Source organism: Conger conger, chromosome 9 (genome assembly GCF_963514075.1).
Source record: "Conger conger chromosome 9, fConCon1.1, whole genome shotgun sequence".
Taxonomy (NCBI): domain Eukaryota; kingdom Metazoa; phylum Chordata; class Actinopteri; order Anguilliformes; family Congridae; genus Conger; species Conger conger.
In genome coordinates, this window is record NC_083768.1 from 15334521 (window position 1) to 15357143 (window position 22623).

Consider the following 22623-nt stretch of genomic DNA (forward strand, 5'->3'; position numbering starts at 1 on the left):
TTCGAAAAATGACATTTGGAGACTCCAAAAGGACACATGGAAACTAAATGATATAATGGGTATTATCAGTAAAATACTGCATTTTGGTAATTAAATTTCACAACACTTTTTATCCTAAAAAAAGGTTTGCACTTCCGCCTGCCTGTCACCCTCCCCCTACCTCTCTGTCTCAAACTCCCTCTCCTTTTGCTCTCCCCAGACAGCAACAGGTCAAGAAGATCATCATTTAGTCAAATGCCCTCACACCCATCAACAAGCCACACATATTCCACAATTTTACATGCTATTTATTATTCAAAAGCTGGCTGGCTCTTTTTTTATAAGCATACTGAATAAAAACATATTTTGATAATGTATTTAGATGCTCACATATAAAATGCCCTCTATTGTGGAGTCAAAAGTGTTTTTTCTCTGTCTTCCTCATGAATATTCACTCCAGAGGAAGTCCTCTATGTATTTTTGGGGCAGGCGGTAAGAGCAGTTGTCTGGCAGTCAGAGGGTTGCCGGTTTGATCCCGCCCTGGGTGCGTTGAAGTGTCCCTGAGCAAGCCACCTAACCCCCAAATGCTCCTGATGAGCTGGTTGGTGCCCTGCATGGCAGCCAATTGCCGTTGGTGTGTATGTGTGTATGAATGGGTGAATGAGAAGCATCAATAGTTCATCGCTTTGGATGAAGGCACTTTATCCAACCATTTACCATTTTACCATTTAGATGTAGGCATTGCAAATACATTTTTTTTGTAAAACGTCAACCTTTTTCGGCATTAAATCTCTAGAACTGTTTTTGCCAAAGCATAAAAAAAAGTCTCATTGTGCGTATTGAAAATGCTATGATATCCTTATGCGGGCTAAAAAAATCCTATACACCGTTGAAAATGTAATGTAATGTCATTTGCTGCTTTTAGGTCATCAGTTCAATAACATGCCCATAGTCGGTTCTTTGTTGTGCAGAAGTTATACTGTATTTTCTTATACATGGATGGGGGTAACGCATTTTCTCTGCAACTGCATTACTGATACTGGTTAGAAAAGCTCCTATGTGGGCTCATTATGTTCCAGAGAGCCTATACAAAATGCAGATAATAACAAATAGATCATTCATATGTACAAGTACTTTTGTAGAATTACAGTATGCGATGGTGATACCTGCATTAGATGACCTGTGACCAGGATGACCAATGAACTGCGGTGCTTATTCTGCCACAAGCTTTTGACCGATGACACAGCTGTAAAGTGATATCATATGACATAAAAATGCAATTGCTCATTAAGACCATTTCACCAAAGCATGTCCTGGGTCCTTAATTCATTTGACGTCATACTTTCAAACCCATGCTTTTAAAGCATTCTGGGCTGCGTTTCCCGAAGGCTTCTTAACGCTATGTCATTTGTAAGTTATACCTTAAGCTATTCCTTCACATTTAAGCATGTTTCCCGAAACGTTCTTAGCTAAGTATACCTTCTGTAAGTGATACTTTCTTAAGGGTGGTCTGGACCACTCTTAGCTATACCTGTCAGCTCACTCCGCTAGTAGCTACCACTGTTACGCCCACAAGCCTCTGAAATCAGCTGTTAATAATTCTACAGTTATAGTTGGCTAATAATGTTACTAAAATACCACATTAATGTGAGCGTTTTCATGCAAAGAATAATATTAAACATTACGATGGATGCATGTTACACTTTACTGAACATGTTGCCTAATTGCCTTTTAAATTATATTTATAAACTGACAATTTCCCACTCTCTCTGTGGGCTGGAGCGATGTTTAACCATAGTTCTTTCTTTGTTTCAGAGAAAATAGTGAATTAGTGCTTCTGGCAAATCAATCCTGATTGCAAAGTCATTCAAGGCACTGTGACAAAGATATGAAAATAATGTAAATAAAACATGACATGCCAAAGAAGGCGTATTGCCAGGAGGCATAGTGGGATGAGGTGTGATACCACAATCTGATGTGCCGGGTTTTTGCACTCATTTGGCGAAAATTATATACTGTATAGGGTTGGATAATTTTGTTTGTAAATTTTTTATTTTATTAATAAGTTCCCACCAGTTGTGACAAGCAATATTTTTAAGTATTCCTGCAGTGTTTTATTCATAAAGAACACCATTTTCTTTTGCAGTCAAACAGTCGCTGCATGGAGTGAATAATTGATCCAGGTGCCGTCGATGGGAATGGTAACATTGCATGTAGAAGCTATCCCTTCCTAAGGGTTAGCTCGGGAAACACACCTAGAAAAGTAAACAACTTTAGTAAGGTATACCTTTCCAGTCTTAGTAAAACGCTAAGAGACACCATTATCGAGAAACACAGCTCAGACCTTTTGTCATCTCTCCATTTGTAAGACGTACACAACTGGATTTGTCTGGAGCACTGCAGACAACCTACTTGAATTAATTTTTTTATGTTTTAGTGAATTTTGCCATGCAGAATCTAATCTCACATGATACTTCACTTATTCCATGTTCCAAGGGGATGCTGTGATGTCAGCAGAACCACATGCTGAATATGCATATTTCCAGGGGTTTATTTGGGTGTCAGGTATTTTTAGATTTAGGACGGTTACAGAATGAGGCAGGGAGCCATTTGAACTCTAGTAGGATAAATGCATTCATTCATTTACGTTTAGAGGGCAAACAAAGCACATTTACTTCAGTACCATACAGTACATCCGCAAAAGCAAATATTTTAATCTTAGCATTCAGATTAAGGCTGCCCAGCAAGGTGTTATCATAACATCGCGCTAATCCGCTAAAATGATCTGAGGCATTAAGAATTACAATTTGTATTTGGCGTAAGGTAGAGAGCAGAAACAGAAAAAACCAAGTGAATGCTGCTGCACATATTAATAGACCAATAGACCATCATGTAGGGTCTTATTTTATATTACCGGTTCCTCGATTATTTCAGTACAAAGGTTTTTTTTTGGTTTTTTTACACACACGTGCACTCATGCCTGCATACAAACGCACACGTGCACACCAGTGCACACAATTTTTGGTGAAGCAAACCCACCATCACCCCTTGGGAAAATCGAACCCGTTAGTGCTATGCTTTACCTGCTGACCTAGGCCATTTTGAAGTGATAAATGACCATATCATACGGCCAGATAAAGGCAGCCTGTTAAACAGGTTTAAATTGACAACCAATCACAATGGTCATGCCCTTTAAATTGAACTGCCTTCTCTTAAATGATGAACACAAAACAGAATACAATGACAAGTAGTCATGTACCCATCTCACTATCCATCACTTATGAATATTCAATAAACAAAATAATGTAACATTGTAATCAGGTGTTACATTGTATAATAATCACTTTTACTCACTATCTCAATTCTCAATACAATACGCAAGCCCTTTACAACCCAAAAAATAAAAATTGTGAAGCAAGTGCCGACTGAGTTGAACTGTAATATTCTGATTGGCTAGACTTTATGTCAATCATCATGTCAAGAATGAGCACAAGAGAGCGCGCATGATTGGAAGACATGAGTGAAGCATGCTTCACGGGTGGGTTTAAAAACGCATCATAAATCCACAAATATCCAATCAATGCCTTTTATGCCTTATAATGTCTCTCATTGAAATATATAGGCATAGTGAAGCGTTTGCCTCACGAGCGGGGGTGCTGTTTTCCCGAAGCAGACATGATTTTGAACAGAGGCAAAATCACAAAGGTAACAATCATTGATATGATAATTCAACATTAAATAAATGTGTTATGTATGATACGTATGTTCTTTTTCTTTCTTTTTTTTTGTCTTAGAGGAGCCTCCTCTGGTGCACACACACACTGGCTGCCCCACACCACAGTCTCCTCCCTCTCACACCTGCCAGAAGATACTTGCACTGCATATACAGTTGGCTTCAGAATTATTGTCAATGAAGAAAAAATATATAATAAACAATAGATAATAATCAGCAATCATCAAATCATCTTTTTCTTTCCGCCCAGGTACTTGGTTAGGAATGGTTAGTGCTACTTATTGGCCAGACTGTCTTCACAGTACAGAGAGGGTGGAAACCCAGCAGATCATGATCCCTGATCTATACGTTATGTTCAAAGAGATGGGAAAACGAAATGCTTTCATTTCAATTAATTTCCTCTCATGTTGCAATGTTTTTTATTTAGTAATCTATTTTTTTCTGAAGGCCATAGGTGTCAAAATTATTGGCATCCCAACAATTATTGTAAATAAACAATGTGAAAATTATTTATCTCAGTCTAAAGGAACAATATTGTGTCATTCCATCATTCCCAGTTTCACTTGAGTATAAAAATGAGGTAACAAGCATGCAAAATCCCTGTCATCCATCAGCATAGAAAGGCCAAGGAACTGTCGATTAAGAAAAAGCAGATTGTAATTGACCATCACCACTCTGGTAATGGGTACAAAAACCCCCATAATGTTAGACATACCACTCACCACTGTAAGGGCAATAATACAAAAATGGAATGCTTTCACATTTCTGAGAGGACACAGGTGTCATGATTTGTGTTTTTCTGTTGCAGTTTTTGTCTGTTTCCTTAGCGTTTCACATTTTATGTCCCCTTTTACATTCTGTAGTTATGTTCTCTAGTTATTTGTTTCACCTGTTAATCATTTCACCTCATTGTCTGTGTGTTTAAGTCAGCTCATTTCTTCAGTTCTTTGCCAGATTGTAATGTGCTCCTGTCATTCTCTCCAGCGGTTATTCCAGCTGCTTTTCTTTGTTCCGACATATTTTGTGTGCCCTGAGTTCTGATTACTGGATTACCCTTCTGTCTGCTTTTGACCCGCTGTGTATAGACTTTGATTGGACTTTCGGTTTGTGATTTCTGATTACAAACTATCACCCGTGACCTTGACTATGATTTGGATTATCCTTGCCTTAGCCCTGGTTACAAACCCCTGCCTGTATTATTGTTATTATGAACTGGCTTACATCTGATATTTCCATCTACCTGTGTTTGACAATTGCCTGCCTGAACTGCCAATTTTCTAATAAAGGCTCTCATTTGAATTATGTTGTGTTAGCTAGTTTTCCTGTGGTCTGAAGAGCGACAAAAGGTGCACATTATCCCCACGGATGGTGATGAAGATGGTGAGGGAGGATATAAAGAACCCAAGGATCACAGTTTAAGATCCAATTAGGGAGACTGGTTGAATCTCAAAAAGAACCATAAAACAGAAGGGTAGCAGAAAAAAACAGCCATTACTGAGAACAATATACAAAACCAAGCATCTGGAGCTGGCCAAACATTATTTGAATTATGACGGAAGAGAGCACTATGATCAGATGAGACAAAAATTTAATCGTTTGGCATTACATACATGGAATGCATACCACATTACATTACATTAATGGCATTTGGCAGATTCTCTTATCCAGGGCGACGTACAGTTGATTAGACTAAGCAGGAGACAATCCTCCCCTGGAGCAAAGCAGGGTTAAGGGCCTTGCTCAAGGGCCCAACGGCTGTGCGGATATTATTGTGGCTACACCGGGTCCCAGTCATGTACCTTAACCACTACGCTACAGGCTGCCCATACCAGGACAGGCACCTCATACCTGTCTAATATGGAGGTGGGTCCTTGATGTTTTGGAGAGATTTCGTTGTCCAGGGGCACTATTTAAGATCAATCACATAATAAATTCAGCAAAGGAAATCTTGGCAGAAAATCTGGTTGTTTCTGTTAGAATGTGAGATTTGGGCGTTGTCTTGCTGAACAATGACTCCAAACATGCATCACAATCCACACAGAAATGGCCAAGTGTTCATGTTCTGCCATCTGTCTCCAGGTCTAAATTCCATCATAAATAGGAGATAGGTCGGTAGTTGTTCGATAATATAGACAGATAGAGCAGGGGGGTCAATAGTAGGTTTTTTGTAAAGAGAGACTCTGGCCCTCTTAAGGGTAGAGGGCATAGAGCCAGAAGATAGGGAAGTGTTGATTAGGGAGGCGTTAGAGACGGATTGCAGACAGGGAAAGGGGATGGGGTCCAGAGGACAGGTGGTTGGGTGGTGGGATGTCAAGAGTGTCAGAGTCAAGCATGCGAGTGAGGATCTTATGACAGCCATCCCAATCAGCGAGGAGAGCAGAATCTCATGGGTGCCTGTATCAAAGGCTACCGACGGGTCAAGAAAGATGAGGACAGAGGAGAAGGATTTGGCTCTAGCAGATTGCAGTGGCTCAGTGACCACGAGTAGGGTGGTCTCAGTGGAGTGGCCACTCTTGGAGCTGGACTGGTTGGAATCGTGACAATTGTTCCGGAGGAAATAAGTTGACAGTACAGAACAGGCTGCACGTTCCAGCATTTTAAATAGGAAAGAAGGGAGACAGGCATAGTTGTTCGGAGCAGAGGGGTCAAGAATAGGTTTTTTGAGAAGAGGAGTGATTGGCCCTCTTAAGGATAGAGGGCATTGTGCCAGAAGAAAGGGAATTGTTGATTAGGGAAGAGTGAAAAGGGAGAATGACGTTAGAGATGAATTGCAGAAGGAGAGAAGGAATTGCGGATGTCATCTACCTTCTTTTCAAAGAAGGAGACAAAGTCATCAGCTGTGAGAGATGAGGGAGGTGGGGGAAGAGAGGGGATGGGAAGAGAGGAGAAGGTTGAAAATAGTTTGTGAAGGTTAGAGGCGGCTGCGTTAATTTTAGAATCAAAGAAGGAAGATTTAGCGAGAGAGACAGAGGAAGAAGGAAGGATAAGGGCACGGAAGGAAGCCATGTCACTGCGGAGACACAACTTTTCAAATTTTCTCTCTACACTGCCCGCAGTTAGGTCCATTCAGCTCGTTGAGCGTCAGAAAGCCAAGAACTGGGGAGGGAGGCCCAAGCTGGTTTGGTAGTGAGGGGAACAGAGAGTCAAAAGAAGAGAGAAGACATGAAGGTAGAGAGCTGAGAGATACACTCCACAGATGGTAGGGAGGAGAGGATTACGGAGGTAAACTAGACAGGTGGCGTAGGTTGCGCCAGCAAGGGATAGTGGGAGGATGGATGAGTGTTAGAAAAGAGTGGAAGAGAAAAAGATGAAGGAATAGTCAGATACATGGAGGGGTGTTACCGAGATCAATTCAATTTGCCACAGGTAGACTCCAATCAGGTTCTAGACACATCTCAAGGATCATTTTTAATTCTACAACACAATGAAGTGTGCCAAAAGTGAAGGAGTCTGAATACTTCACACTTGTAACTGTCCTAAATCTAAAAATACCTGACACCCAAATAAACCCCTGGAAATATGCTGACATTACACCATCCTATTGGAGTATGGAATAAGTGAAGCATCATGTGAGATTAGACTGTGTATGGCACAATACACTAAAATGTTTAAAAATATTTTTTAAAGTAAGTTATCTGTAGTGCTCTTGACAAATCCAGTCGTGCAGGCCTATCAAAAGGGAGAGATGAGAAATGCTGTGAATGCTTTAAAAGCATTGTTGAACGTATGATGAAAGTGAAGGCTTGTGAAGCTACTGTATACTGTAACTAGCATACTTTTTTTGGACAGAGCATCTGCTTGACCGTCAAGGTTATGTTACTAAATTTATTTAGTAATAGTAATACATTGCATTATGCAAACATGCAACATGAACCAATATTTTATTCATACTAACAGCAGACAAAATGGAAATTTTAAGATCCACAGAGATGAGTGACTATTTTGTTGGAAAGAATTTAAGTTTCTCCCTCCACTGAATTTCCGTCCCTGTAGGACATTGGCATGGTAGATATGTTTAAAATTCATACTTTTCCGAAGTACTGTTCAGAGACAGGAAATGGCTTGTATCTGTTATTCATAATGTATTAGTGCATTTACAAATGGGAAATATTTGAGTAAAGCACAGAAATTCATTGTTATGACAATGAAGAAAATCAGCGAAGCAAACAGAATCTGAGAAAGAGAGACCATAAGCTAAGACCCTGTCACTGTGGGCTCGGTAAAATAATGGCAACAGTACAGACCGGATAGAGGAAGCATTTTATTAAAGAAATATATCAGATTCAACTGTCAGTAAAGTTCCAAACCCGTAAAACCTGCTATACACCTCACGTACAGCCAATGATACCATGCTGTTTCCATTTGATACGGTTAGTCCTTCAATTCAGCCAACCAAATTCAAGCTTTCGTCATTTTTATTCTTTTTTAAATTTTCATCCCTGGTGTGATTCCTTCTCAGCGTAATGTGCCCCATCTGGGGTGTCCCCGTCTTGCCTCTACATCCCTCTATTCTCCTCTCTTCCACACATCCCTCCATTCTCCTCTCTTCCACACATCCCTCTATTCTCCTCTCTTCCAAACATCCCTCGTGTCCTCCTCTCTTCCACTCTTCCGGCCGCTCTTCAGACGGTCTCCTCCACGATGACCTGGAAGGCGTGGGGCATCATGGGCAGCACCTCCCCCTCCTGACCCTCCCCCATGGACAGGGAGGGGTGCAGGAGGAGCAGCTGAGAGGCGGCGGAGGCAGACAGGGCGTCGCCCTCCAGGGCGGCGGGCGGGGCCTGCACCAGCAGGATGGTGCGCACGGCGGCTTCGCCCTCGGGCCCCGGGCCCTTGGCCGGGGGGCCCCGGCCGTGCGTCTTGCGGTGCTTGCCCAGGTTGGAGAGCGAGCGGAAGGCGCGGGGGCACAGGGGGCAGGTGTAGGGCTTGTCCCCGCTGTGGGTGCGCGCGTGTTCGGCCAGCCGCGCCGCCAGGACGAAGCTCTTCCCGCACACGGAGCAGCTGAAGGGCCGGGCCCCGCTGTGCAGCCGCTCGTGGTCCCGCAGGTGCGGAATCTGCCGGAAGCGCTTCCCGCACTGCGTGCACTGAGAGACACACAGGAGAATCGGGAAGATTGGTTTCACATCTCTTTACAGATTCAATAAATTATACACAAATAAGAATTTAAACATTTATAGCATAATGCAAAGACAATTACTAACATAATGTCTAACATAACACATTATTTACATTTATTTTCAATAATAAGAACTAGCAAAACTTAATCATTGAAAAAAATGTCAAATATTTACACTCAATATTACAAGCACAAATTTGACAATAATAAAGAAATCAATACAAAATCCTCATTAGGAAAATGGGTTAAAAAGTCCCGAGAGGAGCATATAGGTAATAAAAGGGTCCATTTGCTCGGGTTTTCTGTCCTGAGAAGCTTTTCTGTGTCCTTTGAGTGGGGAGTGGACTATATAAGCAATTCCTACCAGTAATTCACCCCCCACTTCTCTCTGTGAAGAGAATTGGGAAGAGGTGCATCATGGGACACGGGGATAGGTCATTCAGAGAGGGAGATTGGGGAAGAGGTGCATCATGGGACAGGACGTTCAGGGACAGAGACGGAGACTGGGGAAGAGGTGCATCATGGGACACAGGATAGGTCATTCAGGGAGAGTGAGCGAGAACTGGGAAGAGGTGCATTGTAGGATATAAGATAGGTTGGTCAGGGACAGAGAGATAATGGGGAAGAGGTGCATTGTGGGACACAGGTTAGGTTGGTCAGGGACAGAGATAATGGGGAAGGGGTGCATTGTGGGACACGGTAGGTTGGTCAGGGACAGAGAAGGAGAATGGAGAAGCGGTGCATTGTGGGATAGAGGGAGCCAGTGAGGAGAGCAGCAGGGTTCAGATGTGAGCAGACCGTTGAACAAATAGCAGAAGGCTGGGGAAAGATGGGGTCGTTAACAGACCTGCTCACTGGATTGGAAAAATGCACACTTTGAAAATGATTCTCAGAACAGCTTTTCCATTTTCCCAACAGCCTTACCCTGTTCTATACTTTTTAAACGCTCTACTCCACCCTGCTCTGACCTCTGTTCAGAGCACAGAACAAATGTGCTTTACTGTAACAGCCACAAGCTCACACAGGATACATACAGTACAACAAATGTGGCCACCGTTTTATCAGGCCAGATTACAATATGAAATAGATATGTTTTAACAATAACAATGCTAATGGATCAACTGCGGGCCAGTTGCTTGAGAAAAAACTATTTGACTGACTTCACAGGCGGCGAGTGCATTAAAAGCCTTTTAGAGTTTATTTGGAATTTCTTGGCAGGATGTTTGCTTTTTCTGTGTGCCATTTCACTCGATGGAGATGTTTACACATTATCATACCGATATGGTACTTCAAGCAAAATTGAATTATTATCATAAGATCATTTTCACAGCATATTTCAACATCACTGCAGAAAGCTTAAGGGAGACATCTGAAAAGCTGTTTTGACATTAAAAATAGAGTACAAAGAGAGATACACAGCAATCTAAAAGGGAAAGCATCAAAGGGCAAGTGCATATAAACTGGCTTTTATTCAGTCATTTGCGTGCATTGATTTTTCCTTCGCATTTGGTTGATTTTGGATGATATAAGCCAGATATAACAGCCAGAAAATGGAGATGAATCTTTCCATCTCTCCACCTTTCAACCACTTGGCCTTGAACTCCTGCCTAACCGCTCCTAGACTGTGTTGGTTGCCCCTGACAACATCATCAATCAAAGTGAAGTAGTTCACATTAAAACCTGACTCAACAGGCTGCAGGTGCCTCGGGCACTGGAGAAGCTAATGCTAAGGCTAACCCGTGCCCCGTGGCGGGAACAGCAGACTGTCACGAAGGAGAGGCAGGGCATTCCGACGGGCCGAGGCACCACCATGTGTCACTGAGAGAAATGGCTCTCCAACCCCGACAGGCTGCGCTAGCTGACCTGTAGTACTGTGTGCCCGGTAGTTTGGAAAACTGTCAGAGGCGAGCGCTTGAGAGGACTGCAGGTCTAATTGCGGGTAATTGCAGTTGAAATTGTACTTCCCTCCAGGGTCTATCAGCGCACTTATCCCTAGTTATGGGTACGCCTTTGCACTTTGTTGTATGTCGCTCTGGATAAGAGGCGTCTGCCAAGTGCCATAAATGTAAGGCAATAACAATAATAAATTACACATTTATTACACTAAATAAACAATAAAAAATAATAAGAGCAGTGAGGAAAAACATGCTCAGAGGACAGAAGGGGGCGCTATAGTCTGTCACCTGATAGGGCCTCTCGCCTGTGTGAATGCGCAGGTGCACGCTGAGCGAGGAGGCGGTGGTGAAGTCCTTCCCACAGTGCTGGCAGTGGAAGGGCCGGGGCTTGGGGCCGGGGCCCGGGGTGTCGGGGTCCTGGGGCGAGCGGCAGTGGGCGAGGACGTGCTCCTCCAGGGCGGGGCCGGAGGCGAAGCGGCGTCGGCAGGGCGCCAGGGGGCAGCGGAGGGGCGTCTGGCCCGTGTGGGAGAGCCGGTGCAGGTCCAGCCCCTCCTGCGTGACGCAGCGATGGCCGCACATGTCACACTCCAGCTGCCCCGCGCTCCGGCCCCGCCCGCGCCCCGCCTTCCCCAGGCAGCGCTGCAGGTGCCCGTCCAGCAGCACCTGGTTTAAAAACTGGGTGGAGCAACGGGTGCAGGAAATGGGCTCTTTACCTGGAAGAAAAGCGACAAATGCAGCAAAACGAGTTTTGACTTGGTTTTAATTTTTTTATTTTTTATTTTTCCAAAACAGTGAGGCGTCGCGGCGGAATGTATAAAATATTGAATACACACGTAGCGTGCAAGCAATTCAGAGCGAAACATTCCAGGCAATTCTAGCAGCGCAACCCCATAATTCATGCGACGCAGATTTACCCTGCAGTGCTAAAGAAGCACGACAATACGCAATATGGTTTCAGAAACTCCTGTGCAAGAGGCATTCTCCTGAGCATACTAGCACTGGCAGCGGAGTGGTCGCTAAAATGATGGATAGCAGTGGCAGTGAGTCAGCTGACCTTGCCACAGAAATGCTCCAGAATCCTCAGACACGGAAGAGAACTGTAACCGCAGGAACGCTGGAACTGCAGCTCCGCACGCACCAGCGTGACATGAACGGCCCTCGGGCGTAAAAGAAGCGTGCGACCGCGAGAGACGACGGCAATGGACACGCAACCTCATTCCGCTACAGAGGCTGCCAGATTCATGCAGCTGTAACTGTGGGAATCAAGGTTAACGCTCATCCTTTTCTCAGATGTTCCAATTAAAGGGAATTTGTACTGCATTAGAAGTGCCCTGTACCATCAGGACTTAAAATACCATACTAACGTTTGCACAGCACGTCACACTGAATTCATATTGAGCAATACTAAAAATGTAGTCTGTGTGAAATTAGTTGGCTAAATTTGTCCTGAGTTAATTCATCTGTAGATCGATCTGAAAACCATTTAATGAAATACAAATGTAATACTCCTTCGAGCATATTTAACATATGAATAGGTCCAATGAATCAACAAATGCTTTGATGGAATACAAATTCTAGTTAAACAAATCTGTTCAATATTAAATTTTAACATTTTAAGTACGTAATGGTAATGCGCCATTATCTTGGGGAAAGGAAGTCCTCAACATCTAGGTTGTTATTTCTGCTACAGTCTACAAGGCCATTTTATTTTCGTTTTCAGATGGGAAATAAACCTCAAAAACAAAGTCCACAACAGAGCTTTTCATATAAGAGCAGTGCGACCAGTTTACAGTGTCACCTGCAGGCAAAGCATCCTTTCAGAGCTAAAGTTAGCCAGCTAGATGAAAATGGTAATAGGCAAACTTCCAACAACCAGTCTGACTCAGCTACGCTCAGCTAGCGTCAAAAAGAAAAGCACCATTGCAGTCTGGAGTGCGTCAAATTAATTTGCCGGCCAATTAAGTCAAGGACAGGGAGTTAGAAGCAGGCCTTCAGCGAGCATTATATTAGATTTCAAGGAATATTTATATTCATATTTAAAGTATTAATATGAATATGAATATTTAATTTAATCAACAGGTTTAGCATTACCATGTTTAAAAATGTACATTTTTTGATAAATCTACAGATTAATTTATGGGGGGGGGGGAATCAGCAGGCAACCCTACACAATATTACACATGCATATTCAACTGAGGCTTGACTCTCTTATAATTCATAATGTGTAATTTAGCGGACACTTTTATCCAAAGCGACTTACAGTTGGCTAGATAAGCAGGGGACAATTCCCCCTGGAGCAATGTGGAGTTTAGGCCCTTGCTCAAGGGCCCAACTCATGAACTGCCTACACTTAACTAAATCAGATTATAGACAGAGGCAAAATAAACATCACACACAGACACGGGTGCAAAGGCGAAAGAGAACAAAGCTGAGTCACGGTTAGCCCTGATCCTCAGAGTGACCCCTGACCTTGGTGCTTGAGAGAGTGCAGCTGCAGCTGTTTTCTGCGCAGGAAGGTCTGGCCACAGTCAGAGCAGGAGAAGGGGTACTGCCCGGTGTGGACGTGTCTGAACACATAAAAACAAAAACAAAACATGAGAGAATGAAACACATCCTTCATCCTTTTATTTTGAGGAAACATCAGAACTCCTCAAATTACACATGCCATTTCGTTCAGACATATAGGTACCACTGTCGAAATATGCTTCAGTGAAAACTGGCATTAGATCAGATACAACTTTAAACACGGCCACCCACAAGGAGAAATGATGTGGGTGGGCGTGGGGCTCAGATGATCTCAGCCGGATACGCAGGATAGGAGTCAGCACACCCAATTCACTTAACAGTTTAATTTTACACACACACATAGGAGTAGCGTCAACACATTTCTCCCAACATTCAGTTAAACTATCCTTTATACATTAAATATCATTCAGGTGATTTGAGGAGGAGGTTACGCCAATGGTTGTTCCCTGTGCGACCATAAATGAAACTGCTTGGAATGATTGTGGATCATGTCCAGAATGTTCTCAACCTATTAGTTATATGATGGTGAGGTCAGGGTGGGGTTATCTCAAAGTTTCTTCAAAAGCATCAATGCACAGTAGTAAAACACACCCCAATCCACTAAAACCATTGTATAACTCATATTACATACTTTTACTACCACACATTACAGCAGTGGTATGCAGAAGAGCATCTCTGAACACACAATGCATCATAACTCTAAGTGGATAGGCTACAGCAGTAGAAGTCTGAAATATAAGTCTAATAAATACCAAATAAAATGCTCGGTGAGTATAGATTTATCTCTGCATGGACTGCACTGACTGAGTAGTGAGTCCTCCAAGTATATCCCCAGTAGTCACAACTGCTTACATCACCACTGCTTCAGCCTCTGTATCACACCTGGGTCAAATACCTAAATGTTTTGGATTCAAATACTAAGCTTGTCTGGTGTATTGGGAACCGATTAAATACTCTCAGAAAGAGCAAACCCCACATTCTGGTCCTCTTGGTTGGCTCACTTGCACCAGACAAGATCAATCGAGCGCAGAAAAGTATTTGGTGACAAACTGCCGACTACCCTCACCACCAACAGTACACCGGCGGCCACACGCACGGTACCTGTGAATGAGCAGCTGAGTGCGCGTTTTAAAACTGGAGGAGCAGTCGACGCAGGGGTGAGGGAGCTGAAACACCACCTCCTTCCCCTCAGCCCCCTGGCTGAGGGCGTCGGCCTTGGCGTGTATGAGCCAGTGCTGCTTGAGCGTGCCGGACTGGGTGAAGGTCTTGCCGCAGCGCTCGCAGGAGTAGGGCTTGGCGCAGGCGTGAGTGTGGCGGTGGCGCGCCAGGTTGCTCTTGTAGGAGAAGGCCTTGTCGCACGTGTCGCAGGTGTAGCGCTTCTTGCCCGTGTGGCTGTAGACGTGGGTGAGCAGGTGGCAGCGCCGCTTGAAGACGCGGCCGCAGTCGGGGCAGGCGTGCGGGCCGGGCGGCCGCCTGGGCTCCGCTCCCGCGGGGCTCGGCGGGGCGACGCCGTCGATGTCCCCTCCCTCCGGCTGCTCCTCACCGTCAGCCATGGCCCCTGCCGGAGCTACGCACACCAGAGGGGCAGGAAACAGGCCATGTCATTCTGAGGCTTTTTACACACTTTGAAAGCCCCCATCCAGCTCTCAATGCTCAACAATGAAATTGTTATGATTATACCACAACGTTGAGTTGGTAAGTAAAATAAAAAAAGCTCTGGCAACAGGATAAGTTCTGGAGACTTCTAAGGTTCTCAGACACCACCCTGTGGTCCTTACCTGCAGGGCTCTTCTGTGATGGACTGATCCCTGAACAGTTTTTCCTCTTCGTTCCACCAGAGGGCGCTGAGGAAGAGAGAAGCCCCAAAGCCTTATTGGTGTTTTTCACCCCGTCCCCTGGCCCCGGCCCGGCCCCAGACCCTTCCTCTTTCTCCCGGTGCTGCCTGCGGTGATAGAGGAAGAGTGTGGTGTTCATGAAGCTCTCCCCGCACACGGGGCAGTGGTGCAGCGCCTCCTGCAGGCCATGTTCGCTCCTGCGGTGGGCCACCAGTGCCGGTTCTGAGCTGAAACCGGACCCGCAGCACACACACAGGAAGCTGTGGTCTGAAGCCCCAGCCTCTCCTTCACCATCAGCCTGGAGGTCCGTCGGCTGGGTTTCTGAACTGCCCGTCATTCCAGACTCATCATTGGCCTGGTCCTGAGCTTGGTTGGCTTTTCCCTCTTCATCCTCTTCCTGCTTTTCTCCGGCGTAGGGCAGGTAGGAGTGATCCTGGCTGACCGCTCTCTCCTTCCACGCACAGTCCTTCAGCCCCACACCTTCCCCGCCTCCTATCTCTTCACCTCCCTCATCCTCCCTCACTCCGTCCGTCTCATGTCCCTCAGCCTGGTCTGGCTGCTCCTCTCCTGCCTCCTCCAGCTGCTCCTCCATCTTCACCTCCCCCTGCACCCTGCCCGCCCCGGTATCCCCCGCCCCGTCCGCGCCCGTCTCCACCCCGGTCCTGGTGCACTGACCCAGCTTGCGGTGCTGCTGCCATTGGCCCAGGGACTCGAACAGGCAGCTGCAGTCCCCGCACTGGTAGCGGATGAGGGGGGCGGAGCTGAGGGCGGGCTGTCTCTGGGTCCTCTGGGCGGGGCTCTGTCGAGATAGGCCGCTGGGTTTCTGGAGGGAGGGGCGGGCCTGTGGAGGCAACACGGGATTGGAGGGTGCACTCTTCTGCTGGGCGGGGTTAGCTTGGGGAGTCTGGAGGTCAGGGCTGGGCTGAGCGCACTGGTACAGCAGCACAGACTGAGGGGAGAAACATGGGAAGAGATTTATTCTCCAAACTCGGGGGAAGTGTCATTCACTGCAACTTCCAGCACTGCACTTTACAGTTGCTTAGTTCATAACGTCCCTTTAGGACGTGGGTGTCAAACTCGAGTCCTGGAGGGCTGCAGCATCTGTTGGGTTTTTGTGGCTTCCTTTCAATCAACTGGCTAATTCTGGCCTTGGCAACAAGGTGTTGGGACTCCAGCCAATTAGCGACTTGAATGAATTTAAGTCTTGAAACGCACGAAAAACCAGAAGACACTGCAGCCCTCCGCAACTACAGCCAGATATCCCTGCTTTAAAGGGGAACCTTGCCAGCAAAGCACTTTTTTCCAAATGAATGGAAATTAAGGGAAAAAAGGCAAACAGTGTTTCAAAGTTACAGACTGGGAGAAAACAATAAAGGGAGAGGGCAGAATAAAGAGAGGCTACAGCCACAAGGCAAACCCTGCGCCCCTGTAGGGTCCCTCAGTGAACTGCAATAAAGCCTACCCCTGAAATACTGTCTCTTCCTGTCTGAATCCCTGACTGAAGCACCGTCCTACAATGTCTATTCACACCCATAACTATTCGCCATCACCACAAACGGCAGTCAGTCAGACTATATCATACAACAATACATCTGCTGTGCAGTCATAACAACACGACTGCATAAAAGTTTTCAGTAAGATTAGCTTGCGCTTCTGCTGATAAGAGTCTGCTGAGAATGTTCCTTGGTGTGCCTCACATTCAATCAGGCTATTAGGATATTAGGGTGTTCCCATGCCCATCACCGATATGATACAGTGAACGCCTGCACCGTCACTCTCTTAAAGTGAATTATTCTGGGTGGCTGCCAGGCGTGTCCGTCCAATAGCCTGTCCTTCATTTTCACCTACAGGTGCAGTATCCTGCGGATTTCAGAAGGTGCCGGCCAGATTTCCCGGGCCCCGCTGGAGGGGGTCATTTCTTTCCAACGTCAAAGTGTGAAACGGTTATGATTTCAGGCAGAAAATTCCTTTGGCAAATTTCTCTGGTTTCTTGAGGTGAAACAGAAAAATACCCTTGGAATGGAACATCCTCCTTTCTGTAAGATAAATGATTCAGTGTCTATGGGCACTCAGTGGTAGATTTCACATTTCTGATAGGGAATACTCAGACAGACAGGCTTATTTGCAGCCTTAAGAACCGGGCTCAGAGACGATCTTGGCATTCTCTGCGGGGAAGCAGGAAGTCAGGTGCTTAACAGACAGCCCTGCCCCTCCCACTCAATCTGATTCTCTCAGAATCAAATTACAGAAGCCTCAACATTTCACTGGCATGGCACCTGGCTCCGCCCCCTTCCCTTTAGTGCCTTCATCAATTCTATTGTTCCGCTGCACAATATACATATAAGGAGCATCTGGCACAAAGATGGGGTCATGAAAGTGGCATGCATTTTCTGCAGAGATCATTTCTGGAAGGGCAACACATCCTATAGATGGTGACACATTGCTGACTACCCAAAATTTACTAGAAATGACTTCCTATTTTAGGCAGTGTTGTGGCCAAATTATTTAAGATACAAGGTTAACTGGGCCTTTGTGTTTAAACAACAGAAGCTCACTGCGGTCCGGCCTTCCCCCGATAAAAGCTTTTCACAGAAAGGCCTCTTAATGTAACAGAGCAGTAATGGTCATTTAGTTAATGAAGTCAAAGCAGTGGCGGTTAAGCAGTTGACAAGGACGCAGGCCAAGAAACACCATGCAGCGCTTAGGTTTTACCAGGTGTCACAACAGCTGATTCGGCTGTCAGCCAGCCAACGAGCAATTCATTAAGAAGAGATGTGGGGGGCCTGCATCTCTCTCAGGTTCTCCCCTGCCTGACGCACAACATGCAACCTGCCCATCACCCACAGTGCCTTGCTTTATGATGCCTCTCTTAAGCAGATGAAGATAAGTTAGAGCCGTAAGGCGAGCTTCTTCACCGGGAAACATGGCAGAGCAGGAACAGTGCTGTGATTTATGAAACGCACTCAAGGACGTCGGCGGCCATTACGGCTCCAGTAATTTTCTTTTTTTTGCTGGAAAGCTCAATTTGCTCCCTGAAAAGGGATCAATTACTTTACATCAATTTTATCTTTTACCGTGCACATCAAAATCAACTTTACATTGGGCTATAAGTCTTCTGAGCAATCATTCAAGATTGTTTGAACATTAAACCCTTGGAAAGGGTCTTGTCAGATGTGCGAAGCACATATTAAATAGGAGGCTATTTCAAGGGAGTCAGACAGATGCATGAAAAATATAAGCAAAAATATTTCCTGGGTGAACTTTTTTCAGCTTTCATCACAGCTTAATGAGACAACATTAAATAAAGGAAACAGATGTCTGGAAAAGTGAGTGCTGTCCCTGTCATTATCATCTATATATTCTTATGAGGCTCAGTGTGTTTCTGTCATAAAAATGAAATAACCTTGCAAAAAACCTTGCACTCAACCTTGCAAAAAAGTGGAGTGCAGGCTCCAACAGGCACAATCAGCTTCTTAACACTTTCGCAAGCTCTAAACATAACTTTCAAAATGATTTAGCTTCAACTTTAACAACCTATTGTTTTAGCTTCATTGCAGTAGCTTGAGAAATATTTTAGATACCAATCAGTGATCTCTACGACCAACAAAACAATTAATAAACAATAAATTAATTAAGATAATAAATGACCAATATTTCGTTGTTATTGTTGTTGAAAGTTTTCAATGTAGTTAATGCTAGAAGAATTAATAATTTTAGCTGAAATAAAGGTCACGATATCCAGTAACTGAAAAACAATTGCTGCTAACTGCCACATTGCACAGGGAGCTTACATAGCTTAATAATTCACATACATACACTCCAGCAATTAAGGTCAAATAAACATAGGTGCCAATGCGAAAGATTTTCTTTTTTCAAATGAAAACCACTGCACTGCATTCATGTTGGAGAACACTCCGTTTAAGTCACTCCTATTAAAACAACATTCAAGTTCAAACCCCTTAATAGATGCCATTCAAGTTCACACCCCTTAAGCTCAACAAAACTCTCTTCTCCTCAACACATTAAATGCCCTGTCAGCATGAATGAACAGGTGGTTAGGAATGCAACCAATGTGCCCCGCCCCATTTCCTCTTTTATTTTAATGCAGTACCTCAGTCTGTGTGCCAGGGGGCGCTGCAGGGGCAGCCTCCTCCTCCCCCGTGTCATCGGAGTGGCAGGTGAGCTGGTGGGACAGAACTTCCTCCAGAGAGCCAAAGAGCTGGCAGCAAGGAGAGCACATGTAGAGGGAAGAAGAGCCGCTGTCCATCCCTAACAGGCAGAGAACACAGGCACCACATGAGACCCTGCGTAGTGTTGGCCCTGCGTTCTGTTGACACTGCACTTAAAGGGGATAACCATGCAGAGGACGTGACAGACCGGCCACCGGCCCCCGTTAACTGTGTCCTGTGCTGGCCACACGGGGCACATTCCTTTGTCCTTTTCTCCTTCCTTAGCTGCACAGACTCACAGCGTGAGCGAGAGGCACCTCGCGCTGCAGACAGATGGTCAGTCGCATGCTGCCCACCTCCACACATATGTCCATAGGGAAAAACGTGCTAATGACTACAGGCGACTCAATGGACACAATTTCTGATTCATACTTTCTGTGTGTGTGTGCGTGCGTGCGTGCGCGCGTGTGTGTGTTTTGCCCATCTTTATCAATGGTAATAATTTTGGAGAGCACTGCACACATCAATTTTCAAAATCGATCTCTATTGTATATTGCACGACTGATTTGTTTTAGGCAGTTGTGCTACAGGTAGTTATATGCCCAGCCATCTGGCATTACAATACAAAATGTGAGAATATTAGCACAGCAACAGAAAAGAAAAGGAAAAAAAGAGATGTACTCAAGACAAAATGAACTAACATCCCTGTTCTGTTTTTACCTACCTAATGTGATAGCTTTCAGAACATTACTTGCCACTGACAATACACAGACAGCAGGCCAGCTCCTGGTTGTGTAACCTAGGTAACCAGTAGTTACTGCACCTCTGATGTCAGCACACTACTCTGCCAGTGTTTGACATAATTTCCAAAGCAATTAGCAGAGCAATAGTTTGGCACAGTAGAAGGGGTCACAATGACTTGCTACATTTAACTACAGTTAGCTACATTCGCTTTCTGAGAATTTGTAAATGGTTAATTGATATAATTGATTGCTTTGTGACTGCAATGTTAGCCATCATTGCTCATGGCACTACAGATCCTTAATCATATATCCTAACATTATCTGGTAATGCTAGACCAAAAATAATACCCTAAAGAAGGCCTGCACAATTCTGCCGACCAATTAAGCACATAACAATGCTGGTTTTACTTTTCAATTATAAACTGGGGTCATGCTAGAACAAAGGATAAGAGGGGCTAATAATATCCAAGTAGGGATAGCTAAATTCGTTGGCCTGATATGTTGCATTGAAGTACAGCATCGCACAGCCAGATAACCACTGGACCTTTCCACTTGCACAACATCTCGCCCCCTGGCGTCTATAACTGCAATTGGAACACAAACTCCCTATAACAAGAAAACATGCAACGGCAGCATTTCATTCTTTATTTTATTTTTTTGGAGAGGGGGGGCGTTTACCAAGTGAATGCATAACGTTGTAGGGATATTGGAATCACTAAATTATATGGGAATTCACACATTCATTGTGTTAGCTTGCTAGCTAGCTATAAGTGTTGTTTATTTTCTGAGATAACAAATGTTACCTTAATCACCAACATAATTTTAATTTTGTTCAGCTTCTGTTGCTGTTTAATCTCGGTACGCTTATTATAATAGGAAACTTCTTAAGGTGATCAACTATCCCAGCGGACCCAAAGACTTCCCTCTACATTATTTTTCTACGCTCTATGGTACGATGGCCGCTCCTCTCTCGCGCGGGTTAAAATGTCTATGCTCCTGTATGCCAAGGAAATAGCATCGAGGAATCTCAGGTGCTGACCACGTGAAGTGCTTCAAGCGAACATAACGACATGAAATGGTACTGTGTGTCGTGTAATGGAAAAACTAAAACTAAACAAACATTTTACTTACTGCGCATTGACGATATCACATTCTTTGTCAAAATCCTCGACGACGTCCCAGTAAGACCGTTCCGGATTGGTTTGATCACTGTGTTAGAAAGACCAATGGTTTCATTGCTATGGTAAAGAGATAGGCTGTTTTCTCAAAGTGCTACAAAATGGCGCCATCGCTTTGCCTCCGCCATGACGGTGCTGAAAGTTGTGAAACAGTTTTGTGGTCTGAAATGACACAAAAATAAGAGCGCATGCGTAGAAATGCGAACCATCGAAACATACGATGTCTAGTCGTTCAGATGTATATCGTTTGAACATGCCGTTGATGTCCCACAAGTGAAGTTTACAGTTAGATTTTAAAAAAGTTCTAAATTGCTTTATGCTAGCTAGGCTACCCCCAACACGGTATGAGACCATTGCGATTTTTTCTTATACAGTTTAGTGTGCTCAAAAGTGCTTCTTGTCTGTTTAGTCAAAGTCAACAGGCTAGCTATATATATACTAAAACGCGTTTGAAGGTGCATATAGGCTATGTAGCTACATATAGCTAGGCCTAGTTTTAATATCGTTTGTAAACAGATAGATGTTATCCTGCACAAATATCGACGTCTATTGTGGCTTGTCATTCTTTTAGAAGTTGAATTGGGTTAATTTTAAATTTACTGCAGTTACTGCATAGCATGCTTTACCGGGCTGGAACATTTAAATATTTGAAAAAGGAAATTACTCCAATCGACAAAATAAAATCTTGAATGTGACGTGAGCCGGAAGAAAGTGCCAGATTTTATTTATACAGACAGGTGACAAACGGAAAAAATCAAGTATATAAAGTATCTTAGTAAGGTTTTGGGCCTGACGTGCCACCAGGACAGCTTCAATGTGCCTTTGCATAGATTTTACAGTCTCTGGAAATCTACTGGAGGGGTCATGCAAGAACCAAAAGATATTCCCTCATTTGCAATTTTGATGATGGTGGTGGCGAGCACGGTCTTAACACATCAGTCCAAACTCTCCCATAGATGTTCAATTGGGTTGAGGTCTGGTGACTGAAGGCCAAACATACGATTCACATCATTTTCATACTCAAGTCATTCCATGACCCCTTGTACCCTGTGGATGGGCGGATTGTTATCCTGGATGAGACCACTCCCATCAGGATAGAAATGTTTCATCATAGGATAAAGGTGAACTTTATCACTTAAACACTTAACCCACTCCCTGTAGGTATCAGGCCTGTATTGTTCTCTTAGTGTACACCACACATGCACTCACCCTCTTGGCGAGAATATAGTGAAGGATGACTCACCTGACCATATCACTTTTTTTAAATACATCTGTAGACCAGTGTCTGGTTTTTGCACCACTGAGCTCTCAAGTGTGCTTTGTAATGAGGGGTTTATGGACTGCAGGCCTACTGTAACATCCCTCTCCAAGTAGTTGTTGACAGACTCTTCTAGCTGACAGTCTGATGTGTACTTGTTTTTCCTTTACATATTGGACGAATGTACAAGC

General features: G+C 44.4%; 1 protein-coding gene across 1 annotated transcript; it reads right to left on the reverse strand.

The window, feature by feature from the left end:
- Positions 1-7960: 7960 nt before the first annotated feature.
- On the reverse strand, positions 7961-21344 carry LOC133136175 (zinc finger protein 665-like). Its single transcript, XM_061253436.1, has 7 exons — positions 21128-21344; positions 19196-19353; positions 15028-16033; positions 14351-14816; positions 13193-13290; positions 11012-11436; positions 7961-8796 (listed from the first exon to the last, which is right to left on the reverse strand). Exons 1-7 carry the CDS (start codon positions 21132-21134, stop codon positions 8335-8337), a joined length of 2622 nt encoding a protein of 873 aa, XP_061109420.1. The 5' UTR covers positions 21135-21344; the 3' UTR covers positions 7961-8334.
- Between the last annotated feature and the right edge of the window lie 1279 nt (positions 21345-22623).

What these genes read in the sequence shown, in the direction of transcription:
- LOC133136175 (XM_061253436.1), bottom strand. An exon ending in ATCACAGAAGAGCCCTGCAG is followed by an intron (nt 14,817 to 15,027) that starts GTAAGGACCACA and finishes TGGTGTGCGTAG; the next exon opens with CTCCGGCAGGGGCCATGGCT. An exon ending in ACTCAGCTGCTCATTCACAG is followed by an intron (nt 13,291 to 14,350) that starts GTACCGTGCGTG and finishes TTATGTGTTCAG; the next exon opens with ACACGTCCACACCGGGCAGT.